Here is a 14,172-nt window from a genome sequence, read left to right on the forward strand (position 1 = left end):
CTGCAGTACTGCAGTATGTGCTCAGACGTTATATGTTGGAAGATTTCAATGCTTTACAGCAACTTGCTATACATGTAAACCTTTTAGTTGTATGCTTTTACTTACCAAAGTGATATTAAGTGGGGTGACTATCAGTTGAATGACTGACAAATGTGAGTGCTACTAACCAGAGTGTGACAATAAACACAATTATCAGGAGCTTGTGTCCATTGACTCCCATTCTAGTCTGGCCAGGTCATTTCAATGCTGTGATAATCAGTAGAAGGTAACATTATCAGGGTGATATTTAGCAAATTAGACTCTGTAAATATTGATAAAAAAATACAACAGAGGTTTGAGCTACAAGGTGTTTAAATAGTTCTGCAGAGAAACGTAACCATTCCTCAGTGATTACCTGCCTCTAATTCCTTCAGGGAATTATCAGGTAAATGTGCTGCAAATGCACCTGCCATCAAAGTGCTTCCTATTACCCTGTCATAAAAGTCTATTGGATAACATATACTGGAACATCTGTCTTATATCAAAGAGGTTATACGCTCTCAGTCTGCATGCCTTACGTTCAGGTAGTCAGTTATTATTTAGCTTAGTGGGCCATTACACCTGTCTTCGGGGACAAATCATGTCACTGGCTGCAAAGAATGTCAGTCGTTAGGGGAGGCAGCTGGTTGGTTAATGACAGAAATGAAGGCCTTCAAGGGGTTATATGACCAAGGAAGTGCAACACTACTTGAAAGTAAGGCATGCAAACAGAGCTTTCTTTAACTTTAATTGCACCAGATATCATTAATATCATTTCAAACTGCACCTGTGAGACCAATAAAGTGACTGGAAGTGAACGGCTGGTGAGATTTATGGAATTATTGTATTTGCTATAACTCCTTTAATTAAATGCATGGCACCACATTTCTAAACAGCTAATATACCGGGCACACATTTCGGGTCCCTCTAAGCTATTATTTATCTCAGCGAGAAGTGCTAAAAAAAATAAAGAAAAAACAAGCAGCTAAACATTCTACAGTCACTGAGCCTCGACATGCCTTAATGCACAATATGCATCTGCATACTGTTTACATTAACAGTAAACATTTCCCTTTCTCTGGTGCTAAAAGCTACAAGCAAGAAAGCCTTGTATGTACTGCTTGAGCACAGACATTGATTTTGTGTTAATGTTCCTGTTCTAGGGGGCTGACAGCTGAAGTCATTGGCTTAGATAAATGGTTGGATTGAGTCTCAAACAGGAGAGTGAAGGGGAAAGACGGCCAGCGTTTCAAAGTGCATAGGAAGATTAACGACAGTGCCATGCATCATGAAATACAAAGGTTAATCGAGATGGAATCGCGGAACGGCTCTCTCCCATGGGCTCAAACTCATTAGAAAAGAAGAAGCCAGTGACGATGCTTCTCAAGGAGCTATAGGGGGCTGGAGTTCCCGATGACAGATGCCAGCGTCCAAAGGATTCTATGTAAGACAGAGAGCGACACTTTTTATTAATGAAGTGTGGAAAGTCATCTGTTGATGGGGCTCTGTTTGGCTACCACTTGCTAACATGGAAAATAATGAAAGAGCCTGTTAAGCATGACTAATGTCTGCTGTATGAACCTGATAAGACCAAGCTTAGGAAGGGCTGTGTTAAAAGTGGATATTATTATGCTAAACGCAAACTGTACTGCTTCAGCTGTGTCTGGCTATGTGCGCCATGCTGAATTCCACATGACTGCTTATTATTCCTCCTGTTTCAAACATGACAAAATTGTCCTCCATTTGAAGGTGTTACTGATTACCTTGTATACTAATGCTGTATTTCCTTCTTTATGTATGAGAAGTGGAATTCACTTTCATTGGGATTCCAAATCTTGTTATCTTATACAACACCGTACAGTTTGGATAACTAACGTCACCAAGTGTCCCACTGACAGCAGCAGATATCTGTGCAGACATTATAATCCTGGTCCTTAAAAAAGAAAAAAAAACTAAATAGGTGTCATTTAATACCTGCTGCTTCCACACTGTCTCCTTCGCTACTTAAAAACCCTGACTTCATCTTGGATTTTATCCACTCATATATATATACATACACATTCACAGATCCTTCCATAGTTTAGTTCTGCACTCTAATATTACTGTATCATCAATAGTGTATACCCTTTGAATTTTCATGTTTCTTTTACGTTTAATATTTAATTATATGTGTTATTAATCTGCACTCATGGATATTTTACATATTTTTTACGAGCCTGAGCAAGGTGCAATTGCTAGAACAAGGTCAGTATACAAATGAGCTTTAGGGGTGGCCAGCAGTAATTTCTCCTTCCCTAAGATAGTCTGTTAAAGATTTTTAATGCAAAATACAAACTAACAATTTCTAAATGATGATAAGGGACACAGATAATGGGATAAAAACTAAAGCTAAAAACATGATGTAATGCAAATTCAGATGGTAGAAGGGATTTCTTGCAGTTTACCTGAAGGTATGTTATTCTGTTCTGAACCAGGTTGGACAGGTCCCTGGCTTCCTTCTCTCTCCAGTCACCAGCCCCGTCTGTTTGACTGAGGTAGTGCAGATCAGTCATGATTGACCTGCAACACAGAGGCATGTCACCCATGTATACAACAAATCACACTGATCACAGATCTTCTCTGTGGTGAACTTATATTCACTGACATCACAAACACGTATTATCATTTGAAAACAGCTGGTACTCTTCTAGGTTAAAGAAAGTTCTCACTCTCTTTGCTTGCTTTCCAGGACATGCATTACCCTTGCACTTAGGTCATTTCACCTCTGTCTTTGGGATCGAGCATGTTACTGGCTGTAAAGCACGTCAGTCATCAGGGAAGTAGCCGGTTGGTTATGACAGGAAAGAAAGCCCGAAGGGGTGGGGACAATTTCACTGCTCAGGTGACCATAAAAGTGCAAGACTATCTGAAAGCCAGGTCTGCAGACAGCGATTTCCTTAACTTAGAGTAGAGCCAGATATCATGATTTAAAATGAAAATACATGTGTGCTAGAAATATTATGCATTCTCTTTTATTTTAGAAGCGCAGCAACGTGCTTCACAGGATGTATGCTACATATAGGAACTTTATGGAATACAAACCCATTTTTCTTGCAGCAAAAGCTGATATTATAGTCAAGCCTTTATTTATGCAATGATGTCACATTAAGTTTAGCGATACTGTTTAAATATTATTGATTAATTCATATCGCCCAACGTCCGGAACAACAAGATTTGTGTGAGGGACTACAAGTTTTGCCATAATACTTTGCCTGTTGGACAAATAGTTTATATTTATTCATTTTTCCTATGTTCGTTCTGTTGCTAGAGAGCCACACAAGTTTCTGAAAACTGAACTGCGGAAGTCTAGCACCTATACAAAAACATTTTTAAAAGTGTTTACGGCCCACTCCTGTCACTTCTGATTGGCTAGCTGTGGAAAAAGCTGATCTTCAATTGGTTACAAGGAAACCCAATAATGGCTGCCAAGACAGCCTCTGGCAGGGCACAGACTAATCTTATAAACTTAAGGTATTATTTTTTGTAAATTAGCAAATAAGTGATACTGTTTTCTTAATACATGAACCTGACATTTAAATGCAGCAATCTAGTAAAGTAATAACACCATAGTCACTAAGGTGTTAGCGGATTAGAAAAAATTGTGTTGTGTAATTTATAAAATTATTTCTACTTTGTGGTCAAGTGCGTACTTGTTGGGAAGTTTACTGTTTCGATTTTATTGTTCCTAACCTAGTTTGCTATTTACCATATTTACATTTTTTTTTAAATTTAAACGCTATATTAATTTTTATTGGTTTGTGAAACTATTAAAACATGAAGATTGCCAACTATGTTTATAATGATAGAAATGAAATGCTTATATATGAGATCATCTGTACAATATTCTATTATTATTTTAAAATAAAATACAGACTGTAAATGACATGGCAATGTGTTTATGTACTAATTCATTTGTGTATTTATTTTTCGGTGAGAGTAGAATGTGGCAGTGTTCCAGTTAGCCATCATCGGACATGATGTTAGATGAGGAATAATAACTGTAAAATGTACACTGTTTAAAAAAAAAAGTAATAATAATAGAAATAAACAAAAGAAAAGACATTTTCTCTTTGCAGAATTTGATGGAGCCTACTGTAAATTATGTGTGCATTTTGGTTGAAAAACAGTAAAAAAAAAATGCAGAGAAACTTGACAGGTTGTACACAAGTCCTTTACAAATCTGGGGTTCAGCAGTTACAAAACTGAAAGAATGTCAAGATAAATGTGGATTCCACAAAGCACTGGTATCTGTGATGCAACAACTAAAACACCTGTGCATCAGAAGCTGAACTTAGCTTATCGAGAAAGACTCAGAAGCTATTTTTATATTTGATTAACCAAGTATTGCTTATTATAGTTGTACTCTTAGTATGTTACTTAAATTTACTAGCAAGTGTGCTCCAAACTGCACTGAAAGGCACATTTCCTTAAAGTATGTTATACATTCGTTGAGTTGAGGTGGGGTCACAGGGAACTTTTTGTGTATCTTGAAGAATTTAGTGAACCACTCAAGCTACAAGGCTAGATCCGCCCCTGTTAATCACTAATTGAATGATTGTGTTTGCTGTTAAATAAAACCAAAATCCTACAAGTTATATTCTACTTTTTTGTGTATGTTTTGTGCGACGGGGAGGGGGCAAGTGTATTTATATATATATATATATATATATATATATATATATATATATATATATATATATATATATATATATATATATATACACAGTGCCTTGCAAAAGTATTCAGACCCCTGACCAATTCTCTCATATTATTGAATTACAAATGGTACATTGAAATTTCATTCTGTTTGATATTTTATTTTAAAACACTGAAACTCAAAATTAATTATTGTAAGGTGACATTGGTTTTATGTTGGGAAATATTTTTAAGAAAAATAAAAAACTGAAATATCTTGCTTGCATAAGTATTCAACCCCTGTGCTGTGGAAGCTCCCAGTTTGCACCGATGAAAGAAATTGCCCTAACGAGGACACAATTACCTTACCATTGGCCTCCACCTGTTAACTATTAAAGTTGCTGTCACATTTTCTGGATAAAAACCCCACTGTTGAAGGATCATTGGTCAGGCTGTGAATCTGAAGGAAAACGAAGACCAAAGAGCATTCTACAGAAGTTAGAGATAAAGTAATACAAATGCATAGATTAGGGAAAGGGTACAAAATAATATCCAAGTGTTTGGATATCCCAGTGAGCACAGTTGGATCAATAATCAGGAAGTGGAAGCTGCATCACACCACCCAGGCACACCAAGAAAAGGCCATCCCTCAAAACTCAGCGCTCAAACAAGAAGGAGACTTGTGAGAGAAGCCACAGAGAGGCCAACAATCACTTTGAAGGAGCTACAGAGTTCAGTGGCTGGGAGTGGAGTAATGGTGCACCAGTCAACCATATCAAGAGCTCTGCATAACACTGGCCTGTATGGGAGGGTGGCAAGAAAGAAGCTGTTACTCAAAAAGTACTATCTGAAAGCACGTCTGGAGTTTGCCAGAAAGCATGAGAGTGACCCAGCTGCGATGTGGGAAAAGGTTTTGTGGTCAGATGAGACCAAGATAGAGCTTTTTGGCCAAAACTCAAAGCGCTATGTGTGGCGCAAACCTAACACTGCCCATGCCTCAAGACACACCATCCCTACAGTGAAGTATGGTGGTGGCAGCATCATGCTGTGGGGATGCTGCTCATCAGCAGGGACTGGGCATCTTGTTAAAATTGAAGGAAGAATGGATGGAGCAAAATACAGGGAAATACTGCAAGAGAACCTGCTTCAGTCCGCAAAAAAACTGAAGCTTGGGAGGAAATTCACCTTTCAGCAGGACAATGATCCCAAGCACAAGGCCAAAGCAACATTGGAGTGGCTCAAGAACAAAAAGGTGAATGTCCTACAGTGGCCCAGTCAAAGTCCTGATCTCAATCCCACTGAGAATCTGTGGCACTATTTGAAAATTGCAGTCCACAAGCGTCGTCCAACCAACCTGAACAACCTGGAGCAAATCTGCCAAGAAGAATGGGCCAAAATCACTCCGACACTGTGTGCAAAGCTGGTACATACTTACCCCAAAAGACTTAAAGCTGTTATTGCAGCGAAAGGTGGCTCTACCAAATATTAATGTGTGGGGTTTGAATACTTATGCAAGCTAGATATTTCAGTTTTTAATTTTTCATAAAAATATTTCCCAACATAAAACCAATGTCACCTTACAATAATTGATTTTGAGTTTCAGTGTTTTAAAATAAAATATCAAACAGAATGAAATTTCAATGTACCATTTGTAATTCAGTAATATGAGAGAATTGGTGAGGGGTCTGAATACTTTTGCAAGGCACTGATATACTGTATATATATATATATATATATATATATATATAAAGATAGGATGTACAGTTTGTGCAAATTTACAGTAATTGGGCACAAGCTCCAGTAAACACATTCACCTGTCTGATGAATGGGCAAGAGACACCAAAGAGAGATGTATGAAATAACAGATAGAGTGCTTCAAACCATTTACAAGATTGTAAAATCAGGGACGCCATTTACAGACTTGCCTCCAGACATTGATTTGCAAGTTTTAAACGGCCTTGCAGAAAGTGTTATAAAGATTGAATCCAAATGGGCAGTTCTGATTGATGAGTCTACTACAGTCAGTAAAAGGTCTGTTTTATATCTACATTAGGGCTTGCCTCTGTGATTCAGATGAACCTGTAACATTCTTACTTGATGTAGTGGAACCTGCTGCCAGTAATGCAGAAACAATATATAAAGCTTTGCTTTCAACTCTTTCCAGTCATGGTTTCACAATACAAATTCTTCAAGAGCGCCTCATCTGCTTTGCCTCAGATGGAGCATCAGTAATGCTAGGTAATAAATCAGGAGTAGCTGACACTGAGTAGTAGAAGTAGTAATACTGGGTATAAGCCCTGCTTCTGACTGCGTCTCTTCTGCCACTGCATAACTGGAACCTGGCACAGCTGATACAAGCCCTGCTTCTGACTGTGTCTCTCCTGCCACTGCATAACTGGAACCTGGCACAGCTGGTACAAGCCCTGCTTCTGACTGTGTCTCTCCTGCCACTGCATAACTGGAACCTGGCACAGCTGGTACAAGCCCTGCTTCTGACTGTGTCTCTCCTGCCACTGCATAACTGGAACCTGGCACAGCTGGTACAAGCCCTGCTTCTGACTGTGTCTCTCCTGCCACTGCATAACTGGAACCTGGCACAGCTGATACAAGCCCTGCTTCTGACTGTGTCTCTCCTGCCACTGCATAACTGGAACCTGGCACAGCTGGTACAAGCCCTGCTTCTGACTGTGTCTCTCCTGCCACTGCATAACTGGAACCTGGCACAGCTGGTACAAGCCCTGCTTCTGACTGTGTCTCTCCTGCCACTGCATAACTGGAACCTGGCACAGCTGATACAAGCCCTGCTTCTCACTGTGTCTCTCCTGCCACTGCATAAATGATTAATACAAGTAGTATTAGTGATTACAATGGCAAAAAAAACAGAAATTAGACAGTCAATATGAACATTCTATGGATTTTTTAAACTCCAAACTAGTATTAAACTTTAAACAAAGTAGAAAAGTAATCAAACTGTTGTTTTTAGACTATAAAAAATATCACTACTAAATATGCACTGTAATATTTAAAAAGCATTACTATCATATAGGGACCTTAATGGGTAATAAAATGTTATTTTTAATGCAAACATTATGGAATTTTCCTGACACACTGGGCCCTATACGCCAAAAATTTAACACAAATTCAGTATTACTGACACTATTTCTAAAGCATTTATTTTGTATTCTTAGGAACACAATGTGAAAGAAAATAAGAATGTGGTAAGTCACAGTGCATACGGTTTATTTATAGACGCTGTGTATGATTAACTTATTGTTTGACAGCTTATGTGGAGGTTTATAGCCTTCAGAAAAAATAATGCTAGCACCGAATTTATGGAAAACGGTTTGAGTATAGAGCCCTATTACAAAGTGGATGTAACCTGACACATTAAAATGTCAGGTTGGAAAGCACGTTTACGCTTAACAGGCGGCAGTGATGCGCCATCCCATCAATTTCGGTGCATAAAAATATGTGTTGAAATTAGGGCAAGCTTTGCAACTAATTTTTAATTATTTATTTATTATTATTATTTTTCAATCTATATAAACCAGATCGCCCACCCTACAAACCTGGAATACAGAAATGAATGCCCTCAGTATTTAAAATGTTACATTAAAAAAATATTCTTATGGAATTACCGATTTAAGAACTTGCAAATATTGTTTTCCTCTTGTCATTCAGTTACATAGGGTTAATTACTGACAAACCGTTTTAAAAATATATTTATTAAATGTCTATAAATATAAATAGTTTTGAAAGGCAGAATATTTTATTTAAAGCAATATTAGAAGCAGCTTTGTTATTGGAGTTTAATTGCTTTAATAATTCAGAACTGTGGGTACACCGATTATATCATTATCTTTTTTCCCATTATCTTTAATTATTTTACAAATGATAAATAATTACAGTATGAATCCAAGACCAATTTTCTTACCTGTTTTTGTACTCTCATTGGCTGGGTTTACATGCACGAGAAAATCGACTCTACAGTCACGACTGTGTGATGTTGTCACGCGAATACATCGGTCAGCAATTCTGCTATTAATCAGTAACGGAAAAGATGACACTGATTAATGGCACCTGTTCTAAAACTACTGTGAACCCTGCTGTCATAAAGCTAGCTCTTTCAGTGGACTACAATGATTATTTCAGACAAGCAGAGGTAAGTACATTTCCATTCCATTCCATTTTTACCTTGTAACACGGTACAGCAATGCCACCGTCCCTTAATTATCATATATTACCCATGTTTTATTATCGTTGTTAGGTAAAGGTTCAGAACTGACATATGATTTTGCCTAGTAATCGGTACTGAAAGGTTTGCAGTGATAGCCAGAAGACTGGATTACAGCCCTGAATTATTTATATGGTTTATCATCGTGTAGGGAATGGATCCAGGAGAAATAGGCTCAGGTTCCCAGCACTAACCTCCAGGAATATTTCAGAGTGTACTGTTAAATCCAGTATACTATACTGTCCTGTAGAGTTTCCCAATCCTAAGGATTATATTTATGTTTTTTTTTAATTCTCTAGCTGCTACAGTACGAATAATGGTACTAGCCAGTTTTCAAACTGGAGTCCGCCTACTAAATCTTTTTCTGAGCACATTTAACCTAATTTCTGCCTGTTAAGAAATCCAGATAACTGTTGTATTCAAATTACACAGCTCTAAAACTCATTGAACAAATCCTATAATTATTATTTTGCGCAACTAAAGTTAATGGTTGCTGCCATCGCTTTCCCTATAAAGAACACAATTATCCCAGTAAATCTCACTTGATTGCCACCTATATGAAAGAGGCGGACATTCCATTATAGTTTAGTTAAGCAGTGGTGGGTCCATAAAGATATATAAACCTAATTATTAATGCATAACAAAGTTTGTTTATTTTCTTTGATTGTGTAATAATCACCTAGTACCTGAATGGTTAAATTTGTATAAAAGGCAGAGCTCATTAGATTATAGCCAGCTGCAATCTGGAATGTCTACAGGCGGCTAGGAGTGTAAAGTTTGGTGAAGGCAGACCTCGTGTTCACCATGTAGAATGTGACGGACACATGCAATATGCCCATCGGGCTCTATTTTTTGAACGAGGATCCATCGTAAGGGGTCTATCCTTGATTGCAGTCGCTTATGATCGTTTTTTTATTAACTCTTTCAGCTGTTTTTGACATCCAATCGTTTTCGGTAAAACCAAAATGAAAGTTTAAACCCGAAAAAACAACCTGCATTTGTGCAGCTAAGGGAACAGGACATAGTATTATTATACACACACAGTTTTGTTTAGGTATTATACAATTAAACACAGCATAGAAAGAAGAAAAGAATGTATTAAGAGACATTCAACTCTGTTGCCGTGGTCGCTTGTAAGTGGCAAGTCACGTCTGAATGGAGCTGCAGTTCATGATTTTCAAAATTGCAATTATTTAATCAACATGTGACTGAGATATCTGGCAGCTTTTTAAAATAGTTTCTGATGAGGGAACACTTTAAAATGTCAACTAGATTTATGTCAACAAAAAACTAAAGCTAGAACTCATGCCTGTCACCAGCCAACCAAAAAACATATGCAAATTTCTTATTTATATACTGGTTTATTATAGCTTGCTACTAGAATACATAGGACTCTATTATTATTATTATTATTATTATTATTATTATTATTATTATTATTATTATTATTATTATTATTATTAATGTGTTATTTAGCAGACGCTTTTATCCAAAGCAATTTACAGAGACTAGGGGGTGAACTATGTATCACAACTGCTGCTGCAGTCACTGACAATAGGACCTCGGTTTTATGTCTCATTCGAAGGAAAAGCCCTTACACTTGCATTCAATCAAAGTAATTAGACAAACTAAACTAATTCCAATACATGTACAGCAAGTGAAGCTACCTTAATACAAATAAACGGACCTGCTCACAGAAGCATCTCATTAAAGCAGTTGTCCGCAGTGTCCCTTTCGCTTGTTTAGCAGCTTCACAATGGTTTGTGACCTCAATTAACATTTTATTTTCTTTCAATACTTTTGCATCATTATTTAATTATTTAATTCACTTATTTATTATTGAATTATTTTTATTAGGTCTACTGTGGCAAAGTGGTTAATAGTGTGCAGGTGCAGGTGATCAATGAACAGACAGACAATTATAATCCAGGTGCAAAGATTGTTTTATTAGTTTTATGTCCAGTGCCTGACGGCAAAACAAACAATAAACAATAAAGATGGTAAGTAATACAGCGGCGTGTATTACTTACTTTGTAATCCCCGGGTTGGTCGCAAAATAATAGTCCTGTTTATTGTACCCCCACATGAAACACAAAACACATACACAAGTCCGTTAGTGCGTGAATTAGTGCTTGTGGATACAGTTTATGGTGATACGAGTGCAGTGCTCTTCCAGGTTTGTGCTGGCCTCTGGCGACGTGTTAACTGTCTAACAATAACAAGCAACAATTAGACAAGACAAACAAACACTCACAATACTTATATTCAAAGCACAGGTCCTTCCGGGTTCTTTTTCAATAACCAAAATGAAGGAACGGATTACGTCGCTTCGACCCCTACTTATATCGTCACTCATGACACCTTGGTAAACGATTGCAGCCGCTCCTCCAATCCACGGCTGCCACATCATTTCCTTTCCGTGTCGATGAGTTAATGTACCGAAGCTCCGCCCCTTTTCTAAATGACCGACTTCCTTTTAACCCTAGGAACGAAGTGTCAGGCCAAGCAGTCCAGGGTACTCTGTTTCCTCACAGGTTAGGAGGGAGATTTACCACCAAGAATCATTATCTTTCTGTCACATCTACACAGAATGTAACAGACATGCCTCAAAAACTTCCAGCTTCATATTTTCACTTCTTAGGATGCATTTGTTTAACACAAGGTTTAGGTTAGGGTACACCGGTTTGCGTATGCCCGCTAGTACGAGCACCAGCACCTTTTTAATCAACAAACTGGTTTAGAAACCTGGAAAGAAAACAGCTCTGTTGTGTCATAAATGTTGATTTATGTTACCATATTAAAATTAATAAGGGACGAGCTCATGAAAATGCCACCGACTTTGTTCCGGTTCAGTTGTATCTTTTATCGGTATTGTTTTGTTTGGAATTTTATGCAAATGTTGGTTTCGGGTTGTGAAAATCATAACTGTTGCATCCCTAGTTGAAATTAATAAATTGATCATTTCCAATATAAGTACCTTTGCTGGTGTCCAAGATCTTCCAATAACCCAGCTGTATATTTCTGTAGATCACTTCCTTCCATCTGTGTGACTTTCTTTAATTCACTACGGATGAAATACCACAGCTCCTTGACGCCGTTGGCAATTCTGCGCCGTAAAATCTCTTGATTTTTTCCAGGACCTGCCAAAGAAAAAATAAAATAAAAAGATTTAAACAATAAATAAACATTGAAATGCAACCACAGAAGAGTGTGTCAATGGTTGGTTAGTAATTGTAATTGGAGGTGAGTGTTGCAGGGGGACAGGTTAATGGTTACACTCTGGTGTGCCAGGTGTACTTGGAGGGTTAGACATGATTCTGAGAATTCTAGAGGCCACAGGGATAGAATTACTTATTATCCAGGATATAATAACTTAAACAGACAACAATAAAAACCTAAGCAACAAAAATACATTTGTTAAGATAAGTCTTATTTCCTACTGGAGTGGGTATGAGGACAAGCACATAAGGAGGAGACATCTGTGATTGTTTATTGTAAATATGAGTGTTGTGATAGTAGAAATAAATAAATAGTGGGATTGGTTTTTAAGGGGGGACCCGACGCTCTGTGCGTAGCAGCCTGCCTGCTGTGTTTATCAGCGTGTGTGTGATTACCAGCTGTGAGCTTCTAATCAACAGGTGGGCGTGGTGCAGCAGAGCACCAGGAATAAAAGGGTCCCAATTATACAGATCGGGGCTGCTGTAAGCCATAGGGGTCACAGCGCTGCTCCTGTCGAAACATTGGTCTGTCTGTGCTGCTGAAACAACTGGGTTCAGGAACTAAGTGACCCCCTAACAGAGCTCGAGCAGATATCCGAGGATGGAGTTGGGTGAACTGCCCGAGCAACAGGGAGTTAGTTTCGGGATAGGACATCACATCCAGCATAACAGACAGGTGTGGAAGCGGGACCTCCATTTTGTTAGCGGAGTAGCACAAGCCATTTTCACGGCAACTTGATTTGGATAGTTTTTTGTACAGTGTTTATTTTTGCTTTTTGTACGCTGACCGATTTGAATTGCTTAACCCCCCAAAAAACCTGAACCAGGTAATTGTGTTTGTCAAAAAATAAATACATAATGTTTTAATAAAAAAAGAGAAAGACAAAATAAGACAGTTAGCATGAAAAGTATTTAAACACATCCTATTATCACACCTTAAAAAAACACAAACAAAAAACCCAATGTATTGTCCCGTGTACTCGACGGAATACAGCAAAGTGCTAATCGTGTTCAGCCACAGCGTGTGGGTTGAGACACTGGACTGACCGTCTCCAGCCTGCTTCCTGAAGTTCTCGATCTGCTCTTTGGCCTTGATGAGCTGCTCTTCCAAAGCCCGCACTCTTCCTGCCGAGGCAGTGCCCTGATCAATGGGCCCTTCAGGGATTCTGCAAGAGAAGAAACATACAGATTAGAATATAATGTTCCTTAAGGTAGAATCTACAATCAATACCATATACCTGATGATTTGGAACTAAGGCAAATCACTACACCTGTGCTAACCACGTATTACTGCGCCACCAAAATCAAAGAAAACACCTGTCAAAATACCTGCTGTCATGGAAGATACTGAAGACATCAAGGTGTCTTCTCATATCTTCCAATATCTTCCTTAGTTTTACTTGAATATTATTTTCAATTCATAGGGACTATTTTCTGTTTTGGAAGGTTATACCTCAAAATGTTAATAAATCTTTGGAAACTATATAGATTTCTCCTTTCTTTTTTATAAAACATTTATAAATCAGTTTTATAAAAGCAATAAAGCACTTGAGGGCATGGGTTGTGCTGGATATTCTTGGTTGGTTGCAACTCGTGCCTAACAGCACTCCATGAAGTGACGATATCCAGCACAACCCTCTCATGCCTTATTGCTTAAATAACCTTCTGATGTGCGCTCAACCATTCTGATCCATGATTTCTACATTTAAACATTTTTTTTAATGATTGTATCTACAAGACTCTTCAGAATGAAACGTATTGCAAGCTTATTGTAATGAATCCCAGTGCTTTTACATATAAACTCATCACCTTTTCAAAAACGTATCTAATGGTCAACACAGGGATATTTGTTTACTTGAAGTACCACATTCACAGCCTATTGTCACTCCTGGAATAATCCACCAGCAACACGTTATATTGGAGAGGGTATTGGCATTGGCTATAGCCAATCTTCTCAAACGTGTTGCAACCCCCTTCAAAGTGACCTTGGTCACATATATTGTCTTACAAATAAACAGTATTTAAATC

At 37.9% G+C, this 14,172-nt stretch overlaps 1 protein-coding gene across 10 annotated transcripts in view; it reads right to left on the reverse strand.

The window, feature by feature from the left end:
* LOC117422535 (alpha-(1,6)-fucosyltransferase) overlaps positions 1-14,172 on the reverse strand; it is a 193,623-nt gene that overhangs the window by 37,969 nt on the left and 141,482 nt on the right. For all 10 annotated transcript variants that reach the window (XM_034927695.2, XM_058987340.1, XM_058987343.1 and 7 more), the window contains 3 exons: positions 13,192-13,310; positions 11,904-12,066; positions 2,463-2,577 (listed from right to left, as the gene is read on the reverse strand). In XM_034927695.2, coding sequence (XP_034783586.1) covers positions 2,463-2,577; positions 11,904-12,066; positions 13,192-13,310 — 397 coding nt within the window. The remainder of the gene's footprint in view (positions 1-2,462; positions 2,578-11,903; positions 12,067-13,191; positions 13,311-14,172) is intronic.

Source organism: Acipenser ruthenus, chromosome 15 (genome assembly GCF_902713425.1).
Source record: "Acipenser ruthenus chromosome 15, fAciRut3.2 maternal haplotype, whole genome shotgun sequence".
Lineage (NCBI taxonomy): Eukaryota > Metazoa > Chordata > Actinopteri > Acipenseriformes > Acipenseridae > Acipenser > Acipenser ruthenus.